This window comes from Choristoneura fumiferana, chromosome 28 (genome assembly GCF_025370935.1).
Source record: "Choristoneura fumiferana chromosome 28, NRCan_CFum_1, whole genome shotgun sequence".
Classification (NCBI taxonomy): Eukaryota; Metazoa; Arthropoda; class Insecta; order Lepidoptera; family Tortricidae; genus Choristoneura; species Choristoneura fumiferana.
This window is the reverse complement of record NC_133499.1, coordinates 7875725-7892322: the sequence shown is the minus strand read 5'-3', so window position 1 is coordinate 7892322 and position 16598 is coordinate 7875725. Positions and strand designations below refer to the sequence as shown.

The 16598-nt window shown below is 47.8% G+C and overlaps 1 protein-coding gene across 1 annotated transcript; it reads right to left on the bottom strand.

The window, feature by feature from the left end:
• Positions 1 to 5984: 5984 nt before the first annotated feature.
• Positions 5985 to 16080, bottom strand: LOC141443738 (DENN domain-containing protein 2C-like). Its single transcript, XM_074109088.1, has 4 exons — positions 16076 to 16080; positions 7662 to 7842; positions 7244 to 7495; positions 5985 to 6973 (listed from the first exon to the last, which is right to left on the bottom strand). The coding sequence occupies exons 2-4, from the start codon at positions 7719 to 7721 to the stop codon at positions 6665 to 6667; spliced, it is 621 nt and encodes a 206-aa protein (XP_073965189.1). The 5' UTR covers positions 7722 to 7842; positions 16076 to 16080; the 3' UTR covers positions 5985 to 6664.
• Positions 16081 to 16598: the final 518 nt, after the last annotated feature.

Sequence of the window (16598 nt, the reverse complement as noted above, 5' to 3'; positions counted from 1 at the left end):
TTTATGCAACGTTTAATTGTGAGATTAAGTTAATTATTGTTGCGAAATTGGACAAACTGACATCTGTATCGCAGGAAAATAATTTTAATTGAGATAAAAAGGGCAGGGTTTTAAAGTTGTTCTATTGTAATGTAATAATGAAGTGATTCATTGTATGAAACAGATGTAATAATAGTACATTATGTCTTAAGGGCGGTAAATAAGGAATTACGAACGAGAGTCTATTAGAAGCCCGAAGTCGAAGACTGAGGGCTTTAATGAGTCGATGTTCGTAATTCTAGTACCGCCCGTGCGACATACAATGTTTTTCATCACATTTGCAAGTAAAATTTTATATTTGTAAAAGAAAAAATATAATTGTTCCGAATATTGGCGATACCTTAGGCTGTTGGTAGCGTCTCCCTCCCCCTCCCCCTCCCTCGGCATGCGCCGCAACGTGCGTGTGCATGTGGTCCTGCAGCAGCGCGCGCAGCACCATCAGTACGGGCACTGACTCATTTACCGTCCTTGGGCTTCATGACAAGAAAATTTGTACGCGCAATGACTCATTTACCGACCACGGGTTTCATGACAAGAACATTAAGGTCACGGGTGTTATTTGGGGGGTTGCAACCAAGGTAGCCTACATGTACGACACTGTTTACGAGCAAGTGTGATGAAAATAATGTTTTGTCATCATATTTTGTCGAAAAGTTCGCATTTGTCTTGCTTTTACAACTAGCTTACTCAAGTTTAATGAAGCTGATTGAGAAATCAAGTTAAATACGATTATACCGACAAACCCTTATATTTGTGCATTTCTATCTACCGTTGTATTGTACCCTGACTTTATCTCTCCGATTTCAACAAATTTGGAAGGTAGACTCAGTCCATGATTCCGAGCTGCAAAAAACAGGGTCTCCACATGTGTCCCCAAAATATTGTATGGATGCGTCCGTTTTGTTACGAATTTTTAGGGTTCCGGAGCCAAAATGGCAAAAACGGAACCCTTATAGTTTCGCCATGTCTGTCTGTCTGTCTGTCTGTCCGTCCTTTGCTCAGGGACTATCAATGCTAGAAAGCTGTAATTTTGCACGGATATATAAGTAAACTATGCCGACCAAATGGTACAATCAAAAATTTTAAAAAAAATTTTTTTAGGGTACTTACCTCCCACAGACGTAAAGTGGGGTGATTTTTTTTTCTCATCCAACCTTATAGTGTGCGGTATCGTTGGATAGGTCTTTTAAAACCATTAGGGGGTTGCTAAAACGATTTTTCGATTCAGTGATTTGTTTGCGAAATATTCAACTTTAAAGTGGAAATTTTCATTAAAATCGAGCGTCCCCCCCCTCTAAAATCTAAACCGGTGGGTGGAAAAATTTGAAAAAATCAGGATGGTAGTAAGTACATCAAACTTTCAAGGAAAACTATAACGGCTAAGTTTGCTTGAGAATTATTAGTACTTTATGTGTAAATAGCAGCCTAAGGTATAAAATATACCTAAACTTGGAAGATTCCGTATAAAATACGAAATCCATAGAGAAATATTACTTAATTTTTTCGTAATGGCTACGGGACCCTATTTTGGGCGTGTCCGACACGCTCTTGGCCGGTTTTTTTAATACACATCCATACAATATTTTGCTGACACATCTGGAGACCCTGTTTTTCCAGCTCGGAATCATGGACTAAGTCTAAAGTACCGCCCAAATTTTGTTGAAATCTGAGAGATAAACTCAGGGTACAACGGTAGATAGAAATGCCCGTTTAGTTTACAGATCTATTGAAGATCTGCAAATACAATACGCCTTTAGGGATGATTTGTTGTAGATAATAAGTAAAATTCCCTTAAGCGCACGGTTCTTTAAGCGATAAACGCTATTCGTTTGACGCACATCTAATCTAACCAATCACATTCCGCGCAATCTAATTGCCAACATGCGTTTCCCGCTGCGCTCACCGCAACATGAAATCGCTCGACGCTCGTTTCCAGTGTCAAAGCTGGTCACGTGACATACAGCGATAAAGCTGAAAATGTTGAGATTTAATCACTGGAAAAGAAACCTCTTTGCTTTCGGCAAAACACTGTTATTTATTTTTGTCACTCACTCCAATTTCTTTTATTTGTACCTACCACTGCCACGACTGCTACTAAGTGAGATTAAGTAATCAGCTTCCAAGACCAAGACCATTCCTGCAAGAAGCCATCTTGTCGCTGCTGCTCGACGCGGCCACTTGACTTTACTTTTTTGAGTCGCGGGAAATTCAAAATCACCTTCAAAATGGGGTCACGTGGCTAGATTTATCGCTGCAAACGAGCGACTTTTTTTTTATTGATCTATTTTGATTGATTTGGTTGATTTATAGTTTTATGTAACTTAAAATTATTAAAAATACGAAGATAAACTTCTTTGTTTGTGGCTTTATATTTATGATTTTATTTTATGCACTATCATAAAAAGTCATTTTATGTCGCCTAGATCCAGCATAAGCAAGTAAGAAGTGAAAAAGTTTTGTATCTGTCTAATTTGACAGTTTATGTTAAACTATAATTCGGAAAAGGGTGATTTCGGGCAACAGTAATTCGGACAACCAATACGTTACTTGAAGATTAAAAAAAAAAACGAATTACAATACATTTTATTGCATAAAACATAGTAGTGTACTTAATTAGAAATATTACAAATCTTATAATAATATACAAAATCAGGCACATTTCTAAGGCATTTAGGATATGTATGTAAATTATAGTCTAATAAAATAATGAATCGGATTCGAGACGAATTTATATAAAGAATCCACTCCATATTTGTTGCCTCCGACTGTAGTTAAAGAGTTTAGTAATAACTAAATAAACATTATAATAAAAAAATTATGACTAATTGCTTTTGACAATAAGCTTGAGTCCAAAAAATTGCAATTAGTTCTTTAGTTAGATTAAAAGAAAATATTGGAACACGTATTTTTAACCCCCGACGCAAAAAGGGGTGTGTAAGTTTGACCGCTGTGTGTCTGTCTGTCTGTGGCACCGTAGCTCTTAAACGGGTGGACCGATTTGAATGCGGTTTTTTGCGCCGTTTTTGAGATATTGAACTTTGAAGTGACCAAAGTCGGGGGTTTTTCAACTTATTGTTGTTTATACTCAAATGAATCTGGGGCAAAAGCTAGTCCCAAATAAATATGAGCTAACCACTTGTTCCCCATGAAGAATACTGTCCCAAGGGAACTATTGAATTTTCTGGGATAAGACGAATCTTATGGTAATGCCCTCATTACCATAAGATTCGTCTTATACCAGAAAATTCAATCAATGAGGGCTATCGCGTATGAATTCGCCGATAGAGGCTAGTGTAGCGTGAGGTCTCCGAAATGTCAAATCTAATAGTTTTGGGTGAGCTACGCGGGTTTATTTATAATTAGAATAATTTTGTGAATATTTTGCAATATCTGAAATTAATTATGGCAAATATGCGTTCCGGGGCAATGAATGTCCGTGTTTTGAGACAGTTTTGTCTTTAGGAAACCTTTGTCCTCCCTTTTTTCCGAACAAAACGGGGACCATGCAACACTGTGGCATGCTCGATATTTTTATGGTACGGTTTTAAGGTGTATTAAATATGATTTTAATCTAAACTTTGTTTTCACGCCCGTAATAACAGACTTTGAAAGCCATACTTAAAAACCTCACGCTACAGTGCGCCATCTAGTGAGACAAAAAACGATAGCCCTCATTCTTTTAGCCCTCTAAAAGACAGGTGAAACATCGCTAGATGGCGTTAGTATCGTGAAGTTTAGGATGACGTTACTCTCTTGCAATTGGCTCATTTAGTTATCAGCCAGTCGCAAGCAAGACCGTAACTTCAAAAACCTCACGATACTAACGCCTATCTTTTAGCCTTCATTCATCATCATCTCGATCTATATACACATGCCTCCTCTCTGAATAAGAGTCCGTAATCCGCAATTTAGGCAAAGCTCCGCGCAGGGGGCGACACTAGCACAAACCGTAAACAAACCACCATGACAACGTCAGTTCTCTTTGTATTTTGTCGCCATGACGGATCATGACCAAAGAGTATTATTTATGTATTTATCTTATGGCGATTACACACTGGTTAATACATTTTTCAAAAAATTATCTCATGCAATTGTTATTATAACTTAAATTAAAAATTACAATTTCGCAGAAAATACAACTTCTATGTACAAGTATTAATACATATAGAAATCATGACATATTTATGAATAACAAAATCAATGATATTTACATCAATGGTAGCGATAGAGCTATATTTCCAAAAATTTTATTCAGGGTTACTCAAAGTGGGGTACGCGAACCCCTAGGGGTTCGCTATTCGACGGTAGGGGGTTCGCGACAAGGTTTACGTGACTCCAAAAACCACCAGGCTGCAAGACTAGCAAGATGATTAAGATTGGTTTTTGGATTATTTTTGTATTATTTATTTTTAGTTTCTCCAACAGTCAATTTTATTACTTTCTTTGGGGGGCGGGGGTTCGCTATCGTCTAGAAACTTTAACAGGGGTACGTGGAGCCATAAGTTTGAGAAACCCTGATTTAATTGAAATAATATGATATTACGGCTTCCTACGGACATTTAAGATACTCGGAAAACATAATATTATGGTATGTGCTAGTGCTGCACCCTGGCGGGATAAAATTGCAGTAATATTCCCTATTCCAACGCGGTTTTTTTCCATTCAATTGATCCGCAGATTTGTGCACGTTATAGTTCTGCTTCACCGTAAAGCAATCGATTAATTTCAAGATATCAATCTTAAGTTTGATTAGGTTAGCCAGAGTTTAAGTCTAATGTAACAACAACTAGAAACACGACGACAGTTACTAATAAAAATAGAAAAAAAACAGTTCACAATTTAACTTTTCTATAATTATACATTAAAATTGTCTTGGATGTAAGGCAGTATACTTTTTAAGAGGGTGGGTAGTTTTAAATACAGGCAGGGGAATATTGATGGAACCGTATAATGTCGCCACTACAATCATTACCAGGCACTATCTGTTGCGCAAAGGGAGTATAAAAATATTTAGCATAATATTAGTTGCTATAACGCTCATTTCATATAATGATCATTTAACATAAAAACATTTAATATAAAATAATGCAGAATTTCTATAATGAACACATTATATAATGTATCAAAGAAATAATTCTAGATTTACTACCCACATACGCAAAATAAATTGCTGTCAGAACAGTAGTTTAGGTTAGATAGAACTGCGACAGTTTCGCTAAACAAACTGTTGCTTAAAATGTAATTATGACAAATGAAAATATATAATTTATTTTTATACACGTCATTACACCTAACAATTTTCATTTTTGTTAGATATAACGTAACCAAAGCGCTGCTAAGCAAACTTGATACCTTACCATTTAGCTTACTCGTGACCACGGCCACTGCAATGTAGCCGAAACGTCGAGGACATTACTCGTTTCATTAAGCGTGACAAGTCCCGGGTGTTGTAACATTTATGACTGAAAATCACTAAAGTTTGAAACATTAATATTCGTCGATTCCCCCCTCATGGGCCTCCATCTTATTAACAAACTTCTAACACTGGTATGAAATTATATTAAAATTAATTAAATATAAATCGTATTTTCAAAGAACATTTAAAAGAGCCTCAAAAACACTTAATACTAGACTGAGATTTCATTTAATCATATCACAAATTTAATAACGAAAAAAAAATTGACTGATTTTTTTACTCAGGTAATATTTAATCTCAAATCCTAACATACTGGGTTTAAAATTAAATCATATTTCAAGTATATCAAGTGGTATGTTGGTATGGATACGCCACTAATCCCGGGTACCGATTAAAACTGTTAAAATAATGTTTTTTAATTTAACATATCAATATATACAAGCAAACAGCGTTAAGATTCATATTATATTTAACTAACATCGTTTATTTAAAAACGTATGTTAAATAAATCGGGAATGTGTATTACAAAAAAACACTTAAAAAATAAAATGGATAATGCGATAATGATCAATATCTGCTAAAAATAAGGATATAGCAATACATATCATGTATCAAGATAAAATACATTAAAACTTTAACAACACGAACCCCGGCATTCAATGGCATATCCATACTAGTATAACGACTGAGGTCATTGCGTCCTAGTTGCAATCGAAGTACAGATCATATGTATTTTTTTTATAATGATAAGGCAAGTTTAATTGAACACTTGTGATTTTCTTCATAATTTTCCACAAGCTTTTATTTAACTTCACCGCATGAACACCATTTTCGACCACTTTCTAATTTCTGACTGCGATGAAATTTGCCAAAAAAAAAATGTCTAAAGTTTCAATTACTTCGCAAGCTGGCAACATTTTGCAATGGCAGCGAGTGTATTGCCCGCTAAATCAATCCTAATGTCGTAGTTTATTTTAAAGTGGAAAAACTAAGATTTTAATACTAATTTACTTAATTAAATTTAGCTATTTCGTAACGGTTCTTGCATTTTTTTAATCCGCCTTTAAATCAAAACCAGAACACATCTTCGCATAATATCGGTTGATCGAATATTTTTTTCACATAATTTTCAAATTTCTCCTAATATTTATGCGTGTTCTTAAAACCGTTAAAATAGTTAAATACAAGTAATTAACAGTTATTTATTTTTTACGTAACCAATTCTCTTAACTTAGTTTTTAATAACCTAACCTTTTTATTCATAGCTGTTTTATAATTAGATTTACTGTCTACATTTTTATCAGAACTAACTTTGTTTCGACTACTGATTCTTTCTTCGAAAATTTCATAGAAATTAGGCAAAGGCGTGTCGACTAACGGTTTGTAGGTATTGTTTAGTTTGTTTGTATGTATGGTCGACATGTTTTGTATGAAATGGTTGAACATAGCGGTTTCTGTGAACCATTCGAGGAAGTACTGGTTTTGCTTCGATGAAGAATTCTTGATGAATGTTTCTTTCTGAAAAAAAAAAAAACAATTTTACTATAAATTACGGGCGAAAACTAGAAAAGTAAAGTCAATTAAAATATAAGATATTTTATAATAAATTAGAAGCTTCCTAGGACAGCATTCCCGGAGCGAAACTTAGTTCTTTAAAAAAAACGAACCTATCATTCTCTCAAAGGGCCAACAACGCACCTGTGATACCCCTTGTATTGCGAGTGACCATGGGTTTTCCCTCTCATAAACAACCCTTGCCTGTTTTAGCTAAAATAAAAATATACTCACATCAAAAACCACCCCCTTCTCTTCCCCCATCTTGAAACAGTTCTCGAAACCGCTCAATATATCGACAAAAAACCTGAGGAACGCCTCAGCTATCATAACATTCCTCGTCTTGTCGTTCTGTCTGTCTTTCTGTTTGTTCTCCATTTGTATAGTTGTTTTCAACGCTTTGTAACTGTTCGTCGGTATAATAGTAGATTCGTCGCCTTGATAGAATATTACTTTGGATTGCTGCGTCAGGTCAATAAGCATGCCCTGTGGAAAAACAAAGTTGAACGTTATAATGCGAAAAACATTCGATGAAAAAATCATTCGATGAAAAGATCAATCTATGAAAATATCAGTCGATGAAGAGATCATTCGATGAAACGAAAAGACTGTTCGGGGGCGATTCTGGTGTACACACATACATATAACGTACCTCTTCGAAGAGCACGCCGCTGGTATCCATCTCTTCGGTCCTCAAAAACCCAGCGAGCATCGGCAGGGGGGCTTCCAACACGTCCCGCTGTATTTCCGAAGGGATGACCGATATCAAGGGTTGCTGCCACACGAAAGGGTAGAGCGAGGTCTGTAAGGCTTCTAGGCAGGATGAGAGGAGGCTGGAAAAAAAGGTTATTTTTTTAAAATCATCATCATCATCACCATCAATCCAGCCAGCCTATACAGGTTGTAACGTTTAGATCGGTCAGTATGGGAAAGTCTGAAACTATAAGGGCCCTTCCACACGACGTTTTTATACGCTCGCATGTATCGATACAAACGCAAGTCAAACGCTCAGCAAACGCAAGGAAGCCGGCACGTTTTAGTTTTAACCTTACACACGATCCTTGCGTTTCTATCGATATACAAACGCCACGTTTTACGAACGCAAGCGTTTGTGACGCGTCTGTCGCTCCCCGCCCCCACCCGTAGCTCCCCCCTCGCTGAGGCGCGGTGCGTTTGTATCAATACAAACGCGCGTTCGAAATTCGTTTCAAATGCGTTCCATTCCAAAAATGACGTGTAAAAGTGTCCATTGCGGCCTATTTACTGATTCATCATCATCCCAGCCTATATACGTCCCACTGCTGGCACAGGCCTCCTCTCAGAACAAGAGGGTTGGGCTATAGTTCCCACGCGGGCCCAGTGCGGTATTGGGAACTTCACACGCACCATTGAATTGCTTCGCAGGTATGTGCAGGTTTCCTCACGATGTTTTCCTTCACCGCCGCAAGCTCGTGGTAAATTCAAATGTAATTCCGCACATGAATTTGGAAAAACTCAGAGGTGCGAGCTGGGGTTTGAACGCACGACCCTCTGTTTGAGAGGCGAATAGTCAAACCACTAGGCCACCACGGCTTTTTAGCCACCACGGCTTTTTTATCCACTCAATATATCGACAACGACGTTTTATTTACTGATTAAATGATTTTAATTTTGAATTTGAAATTTGCGACAAAAAACGTGTAAATTCTGCCAAAACGCGATGAAAACGCGCAAAGGACGCGCGCATCAAAAACGCGCGTCGCCAGGGCGTAAAAAAAAACCTCGTGTGGAAGGACCCTAAGACGTACAAAGATCGGTTCCTAGGAACCATGTCGTCGATTTAGTTACAAGAAAACTAGCATTCATACAGTCGGAGTAGAAAAAGTTCGTCACCCTAAGATCTACTTCCCGTTGCTCAGTATGAGCGCTAATCTGCTTTATGCCCTTATCACACGTACACCGAGTAGAGTGGCGAGAGAGAGTGTCCTCGGCGGAGTGCTCGGTTCGTGTGTACTATGTGACGAGTACTCGGCCTAGTACTCGGCCGAGCAAAATGGCGAGCGAGGCCACACGGACCCTGGTTTGTTTACTAGGCCGAGTGCCCACCCCCGCACTCCACTCAGGCATACCCCCGCGCCGACTCGCTCGCCACTCGGCGGACAGTCATCGTGGTACTTGTGGGTAGAAGTTTTTCCGTAGAAACACACGCTACCCACCGCTCGGACCATAATTCTCGCATCCGCCGCGCCGCCTTAAACTGCGAACTTTGTTCGATCCCGGCCTCCCACCAGCGGGTCTCACCGGGAAAGGACAGAGAACGCAGAGGAGGGCGGTGCGCGCCCAATGGTCGCGCGCCGCGATATGCCGCAGCTGCCCTAGGCAGCCTAGGTTATAGCCGCCTCCCCACCACCGCTCTAGTAGCGGAGGTGGGTAGCTTAAAACAGCCCTTTTAGGGCTACCCACCGAGCCAAGATGGCTCCACCCCGACGCCCCCGCCCTCCGGACCCTACCGCTCGCAAGGCTACCCGACCGCGGATAGCCACGCCGATGCGGAAACATAGGGTGCAGTTTGACGCGGCGGACATCAATGCCGTGAGGCATATGTGCCACGTCGTTCGTGCCGCGGGCCAGGGGATGACGATCCCGCCCGCCTTCAGGAAAGCCATGGGGGAGCTGAATGTCAGACTCCCCCCCGCTGCTCCCGACGCTCCGGACGACGATCAAGAGTCGTCACCGCGCCTGGCGTCGCCGACGCCGCCGCCCGCGGATGCGGCAACCGCCGCACCACCGCTACTGCCGCCGCCTGCACCTCTCCCGCAGCGCACACCACCCCGCGGCCCCGCGACGAAAGCGAGGCCGCGCACACATCGCCGGCGCCCGCGCCCGCCTCGCGGCGCTCACCGCCGCGCTCGCCGCCGCGCTCGCCGCCTGCATCCAAGGCGCCGCCAGCGCCCCGCGCGCCTAAAAAGCCTCCGCCGCCGCCGCGCGTACCGGTGAAAAGCACGGAGAAATCCCGCCCCGACACCGGCCCAGCGCGGCACTGGAACCACCAACGTACGCGACGATCGCGGCCGCGCCGCCCATGCGTGCGCCCGCGCCTACGCCCGCGCCGCCCATGCGCGCGCCCGCGCCGACTGCGCCGCCCATGCGTGCGCCCGCGACCGCGCCCGTGACGTCTGCGTCGCTTGCGGCTGCGCTATTCGCGCCGCCCGTGCGCCCACCTGCCGCATCCCTGACTGCGCCGCCCGCGCGCGTGCTGCCCGTGTCCGCGCCTGCGCCGCCCGCGAGCGCGCCGCCCGCGCCTCAACCGCGCCGCCAGCGCGTTCGTTGACCGCGCCCGTGATAGCGCCGCCCGCGCGCGAGCCGCCTGCGTCCGCGCGCGCGCTGCCCGCGAGCGCGCCGTTCGCGCCTTCAACAGCCGCCGCCCGCGCGTATGCCTGTCTCGCCCGCGACGCCTGCGCGCGCGCGCATCCGCATCCGAGTCCGCGTGGCCAGCGCTACGTGCGCCGCCCACCCGCGCGACGCCCGCAACCAATGCGGCGACCGCGCCCGCGATACTAACGCAACCGGCGATGAGGATCCCATCGCCGTCGCGCTTTCCACCGCCAGCCAACCTGCCGCCGCCGTTTGCCGCTACAAACAAGCGGCGACTGTCACCCTCCCCGTCGTCGATCCCGCGCCCGACCATCCCGCGACTGGAGCTGTCTCCAATGGACCTCTCGTCCCGCAGAGTAACCTGCGAGGACTTGGGGACAGACGACGACGAGGAGAAGGACAGGAGCAGAGCCAGAGCACCGCCATCACCTCTGATGTCGCCTACACCACCGTCGCCTTCACCACCTCCGCCACCGCCGCCACCATCACCGGCACCCCCCGCCGCCGCGAGGGGGAAGAGGCACCCGCCCTTAGCGGTGAAGAGCTTACCAGAGTGGCCCAGGCACTTCCGCGTGTTGGAGCAGAAGCTGGGACACCCGGTGAACGCCAAGCCGCTGAAGGAGGGCATAATTTTCACGCCGCGATCGGAGGCAGAATACCGAGTGGTCCAAGACCACCTGGAGAAAACCCCAGGCTTGGCCTGGAACAATTGGACCCGGACGGAAGACCTGCCACTGAAAGTGGCAATACGCGGCCTCCCCGCGAACACAACGCCGGAGGACGTCGTCGAAGGCCTGAGGGAGAAGGGGTTCCTCCCGATATTTGCTGTGGCAGTGAGGGCGCGAGCGGGACGCCCTGGCTGCATTTTCCACGCGCAGGTGGAGAAGAACAGCGCGACCATCCCAGCATCTACAACATCACCACGCTACTGGGCATGCGTGGGGTTAAAGTGGAAGCCTGGCGAGGAAGACCAGGACCTGCGCAGTGTCACCGGTGCCAGGCGTTCAGGCACAGTTCGGTGAACTGCCACCATCCGCAACGCTGCGTCCGCTGTGGAGAGGGACATGCCGCCCGCGACTGCCAGCGACCGCGCGAGGACCCGCCGACGTGCGCAAACTGCGGAGGACCCCACACCGCAAATAGCGTACTGTGCCCGGAATTCCAGAGGGAGGCGAGGCACAAGACGGCGGGAGTCGCACCACGCACACGCACGAGCGCGCGCGCACGCCCCGGAACCACCCCAACAGGAGCCACCGCCACCACGGTGGAACATGGACACGCACCACACTCCCTAATGGCGGCGGCCAACGATGGGAGTCGCCCGCCTTTGAAAAGGCGACGTAAACGCGGCGGGAGGAAGAAGAAGGCCTCCAACCAAGAGCCGCGAGAGCCCCAGCCGAAAACAACGGCACCGGAGACGCTCCCGAAAATCGGCCCGGCCCCGGAAGTCGCCGCCCCTGCAAAGGGGAAGAAGGCGAAGCCGAGGACGGAAGTTGACGACGGGAAAGCGAAGGTCATCCAGCAGCTGATTCTCGTGCTGCAGGAGCTGCTCCAGGCTATCCAATCAGGACAGGACCCCGTCCCGATTATTCTTAGAAGGCTAGCTGACTTGTACGCACAAAATGGCTAGCCAACTAAGAATAATACATTGGAACGCCGATGGCCTATCCAAGGCGAAGACCGGACTGCTGCGTCATCTCCTGGCCGAACAGAAGATCGACGTGGCACTTATATCTGAGACCCACCTTAAGGCAGGGGACCGCCTTAAGACGCCAGGGTTTTATGCCTACAGAAAGGAGGAGACCTCACCACTGGGCAACGCCTACCGGGGCCTGGCTGTCCTGGTGAGAAGAGGATTGGTGCATCAACCACTGCCGGTGCTGACGACGCTCAGGTCGTCATATGCCCTCGGAGTGGAGATCTGCGTCAACGGACATCCCCTACGTGTGTTTGCCTTCTACAAGCCGCCCAGCTCTCGTCTCGCAGTGGCTGACGTCCACGATCTGTTGGACTCGCCGCTGCCCACGATTGTAGCGGGCGACTTCAACTGCAAACACACCGCATGGAACTCCACGAAGATCTGCCTTGACGGGCGGAGGCTCTTCGACGACGCAGAGAGCCAAGGATACGAGGTGCTTGGACCAGAGGTCCCGACCCACTATCCGCACAACGCAGCCCACGCTCCAGACGTCATCGACCTTATGGTAGCCCGCGGCCTTTCTACCTGGCCCGCGCATGACGTCCTGGACTATCACCTTCTCTCGGATCACCAACCAGTCCTGGCGACCCTGGACATGGCACCGACTCGGACGGCTGCCCCTCCTCCCCGCCGCAGACAAGACTGGGATAGATTTGCCGCCTACATGACTGAACACTCGCCGTCCTTCCCCGTGACCAGTACGGAGGAAGTTGACCGCCTCGCTGAGCTGTTCAGTTCATGTGTCACCGACGCTCTCGCACACTCCAGTGTTGAACCCGGCAGATCACCAGCGCGCCCGCGCCATCAGATCCCAGCTGACATCCAGACCCTCATCCAGAGGAAGAGGAAACTGCGCCGCCACTACCAACGCACCAGATGCCCGACCACGAAGTCCCAGCTGAACGCGCTCGCCGAGAAGATTTCGAGGGGCCTCGCCGTACACTCGGAATACTCTTGGCTTGAGCACATCGCTTCGGCTGGAGAGGACTGGAACGGCATCCACCGCCTATGCCGCCGCCTGGCGAACAAGCCAGCACCCACCCGCCGCTTCTTGCCAGTGACGGAACCATCCGCTACAGGGCAGAAGACAGGGCGGAGATCTTCGCGGACCACCTGGAGATGCAGTTCTCCCCAAACCCGTCTGACAACCACCAACAAGAGGCAGACATCGGGCAGCGACTGGCGGAGTATTTCGCTGCACCGATAGCCCCCGACGAAGACCCCATTGTCTTCTCCCCGGGCCAAGTCGTGAGGATGATCCGACGCGTCCCGCTGAAGAAGGCGCCTGGCCCCGACCGCATTCCCAACGAGGCGCTGCGTCACCTACCCCCGCGAGGCATCGCGACGTTGACGCGGCTCTTCAACGGAGTCCTGCGGACGGGCCACTTCCCGCGCCCCTGGAAGCTTGGGCGCGTCATCATGCTCCCGAAGCCCGGGAAGAATATTCTACGCCCGGAGAGCCACCGACCAATCACCCTGTTGTCGACCACATCGAAGCTGTTCGAGAGGCTGCTGCTGGTGCACCTGTCGCCGCACATCACGCCGCGCGACGAGCAGTTTGGCTTTCGGGCCGAACACTCCACCACGCTGCAGCTCGCCCGAGTCCTACACCAAGCCGCCGTTGCCTACAACAAGAAGGAGCACTCCGTCGCCGTCATGCTCGACATGGAGAAGGCCTTCGACCGTGTATGGCACCTCGGCTTGGTGTACAAGCTGATGACGTCCACCGCCCCCCGACGCGTAGTCAAGACTGTGGCCACCTTCTTGGAGGACCGCCACTTCCAGGTTGCGGTGGAGGACGCGGTGTCAACCGCACGCCCCATCCGCGCTGGTGTGCCGCAGGGGAGCTGCCTGTCGCCCGTATGTTACGGTCGATATACGGACGACATTCCCGTCAGCGAGGGCGTGATGCTCGCGCTGTACGCCGACGACGCCGCCTACATCACATCGTCCATCAGACTTGCGCATGCGGCGCGCAAGATGCAAGTCTGCCTTGACGCCCTACCAGCGTGGCTGGATGAGTGGAGGCTCCGTGTTAACGTCGCGAAGACCCAGGTCATCGCCATTAGCACGAAGCGGCTGCTGCCACCACGGCTGACGATGCTGGGGCAGGCCATCGAGTGGTCTCCCACGGTCAAGTACCTGGGAGTCACCATCGACCGCCGCCTCACCATGGCACCTCACGTCCGGACTGTCATAGCCCAGACGCGCGCAGCGCGCGCCCTTCTACGCCCGGTCCTAAGGTCCCGCTTGACACTGCGAGCCAAGTTGGGCGTGTACAAGACTTATGTCCGGTCACGCCTAACATATGCAGCCCCCGCGTGGTACGCGCTGGTGGGAGAGTGCAATAGGAAGCGACTCGATGCCCAGCAGTCGCTATCCTTGCGCAGCATTCTTGACGCCCCGTACTACGTGCGGAATACTGTCATTGCTCGGGGCCTAGGCGTAGAACCCCTGGGCCACTTCATCGGCAGCCTCACCACCAGGATGTTTGGTCGTGCGGATAGGTCGCGCTTTCGCCACTTGTGCGAGCTGGCGCCCTATCACCGCCGACCGCCGGACAACAAGGGCCTGCCGCGCGACCTCGTGCGCGCAGCGAGCCCTTGATTACCGGACCAGACATCCTCGGACCTGGACATTACCTACCTTGCCGCCGGTTGATGATCGCTCGCTGGACCTCCCCGAATGGGGTCCCATCCGGCGGGCTTGATCTCGCTGGCGGTTTAAGATGAACACCGGACTTGACATCCTCCGAGGCCTAGCCTCGACACCAGGGACCCGACCATATTTGTGGTCGGCGCATGACGCCGCTGAGGGGGGCAACCGCCCCGAGCAGCATCCCCGCCCCCCTGCTCCGCAGGGGGTCGAGATGATACCACGACGCCAACTCGGCAGATATGAACTCGTTCACTCGCCACTCGGCCAGTCAGTAGCGTCGTCGTAGCGAGCGGCCGCGCAACCGCGTGGCCTCTGTCACCAGGAAAAATCAAATTGCGTGTAAACATCTACTCGCCCACCCTATTCTCTCGCGCCGAGTACCAATCTGCTGTCTCGCCATGCTACTTGGTACGTGTGATCAGGGCATTACCGATTGAGTAGGACGTACTGCGTCAACCTGTCAGCCTGCTAAACATAACAAGTGACCATAGCAACCCTAACTCTACACACACTTTGGCACTGACAAACACTGACAATAAATAGAACATTATTTGATTGAAAACTCTTATGAAGTTGTTTATTAAAAACCAGACGACCAGATGGCCTAGTGTTAGAGAACCTGACTACGAAGCTTGAGGTCCCGGGTTCGATTCCCGTGTCGGGGCAGATATTTGTATGAAAAATACGAATGTTTGTTCTCGGGTCTTGGGTTTTTAATATGTATTTAAGTCTATCTATGTAATTATATTTATCCGTTGCTTAGTACCCAAAACACAAGCTTTGCTAAGCTTACTTGGGACTAGGTCAATTGGTGTGAATCGTCGTGATATTTATTTATTTATTTATTTAAAAGGTTTGTCCATTGATATGAAACTAGATATACTGTTTTATTATTTTATTTTATTCCGGACTGGTTTGGCAAACGAGCAAGTGGTTCTACTGATGGTAAGAGATCGCCACCGCCCATAAGCATCTGCAACACCAGGGGTATTGCAGATGCGTTGCCAACCTAGAGGCCTAAGATAGGATACCTCAAGTGCCAGTAATTTCACCGGCTGTCTTACTCTCCACGCCGAAACACAACAGTGCAAGCACTGCTGCTTCACAGCAGGATTAGCGAGCAAGACGGTGGTAGCAATCCGGGCGGACCTTGCACAAGGTCCTACCACCTGCAACATGTTAGAGGTGTATACTATTTTGACCCTTATTATCATGTTAAGTAGGTATAATTTGATATGCACTTGTCTACTTACTACTTTGGTTTCAAAACGTACTAACTCTATGACTTTGTAAAGGAATCCATTTAATAACTGACGAAGATTTTCCTACCTGGGTACAATTACATAGGTACTTACCTCAACTCATCCGCTGATTATAATGACTTTTTCTCTCTAGCAGCAGGGACCGAACACCTTGATGAGCAACCGGCCCCCAAGCTGTCGAGCAGGACGGATATATTGTCGTCGTCCACTCTCGGTTCGAGGGGTCGCTTTATTGTACGCGTTCTGAAAAAGAGGACAATGTTTGAGAGAGAGGGAGAGAGATAAGAAAGAGGGAGCGAGAGAGAAAAAGAAAGAGAAGAGCGAGAGAAAGAGATGAAAATGAAGAAGGGAGAGAAAGGAAAAAAATGAGAGAGAGAGAGAGCGAAACCATTTATTTGAAGCCAGCCATGAGCCGTTAAAAAACAACAATTGAAATTTCGGGATCTACTAAATTCCCAATAGGAATAGTCTTACAAAGACAACAATTTACAAAAACTGAAATGAAAATACAAACTGAAATATAGATGCACAGAAAAAACAGAAAATAAGACCATCATTGGGAAAGAACCCAGGTCCCGTAATCCGTACCGCGTGCTATACCGCTACACCACTGATG

Bases quoted from the DNA above. Each gene is read 5' to 3' on its own strand.
- LOC141443738 (XM_074109088.1), bottom strand. From the start codon at position 7,721: ATGCTCGCTGGGTTTTTGAGGACCGAAGAGATGGATACCAGCGGCGTG. The intron at 7,496-7,661 runs GTACGTTATATG...GTTTTTCCACAG, and splicing joins GCGGCGTGCTCTTCGAAGAG to GGCATGCTTATTGACCTGAC. The intron at 6,974-7,243 runs GTGAGTATATTT...TTTTTTTTTCAG, and splicing joins AGAAGGGGGTGGTTTTTGAT to AAAGAAACATTCATCAAGAA.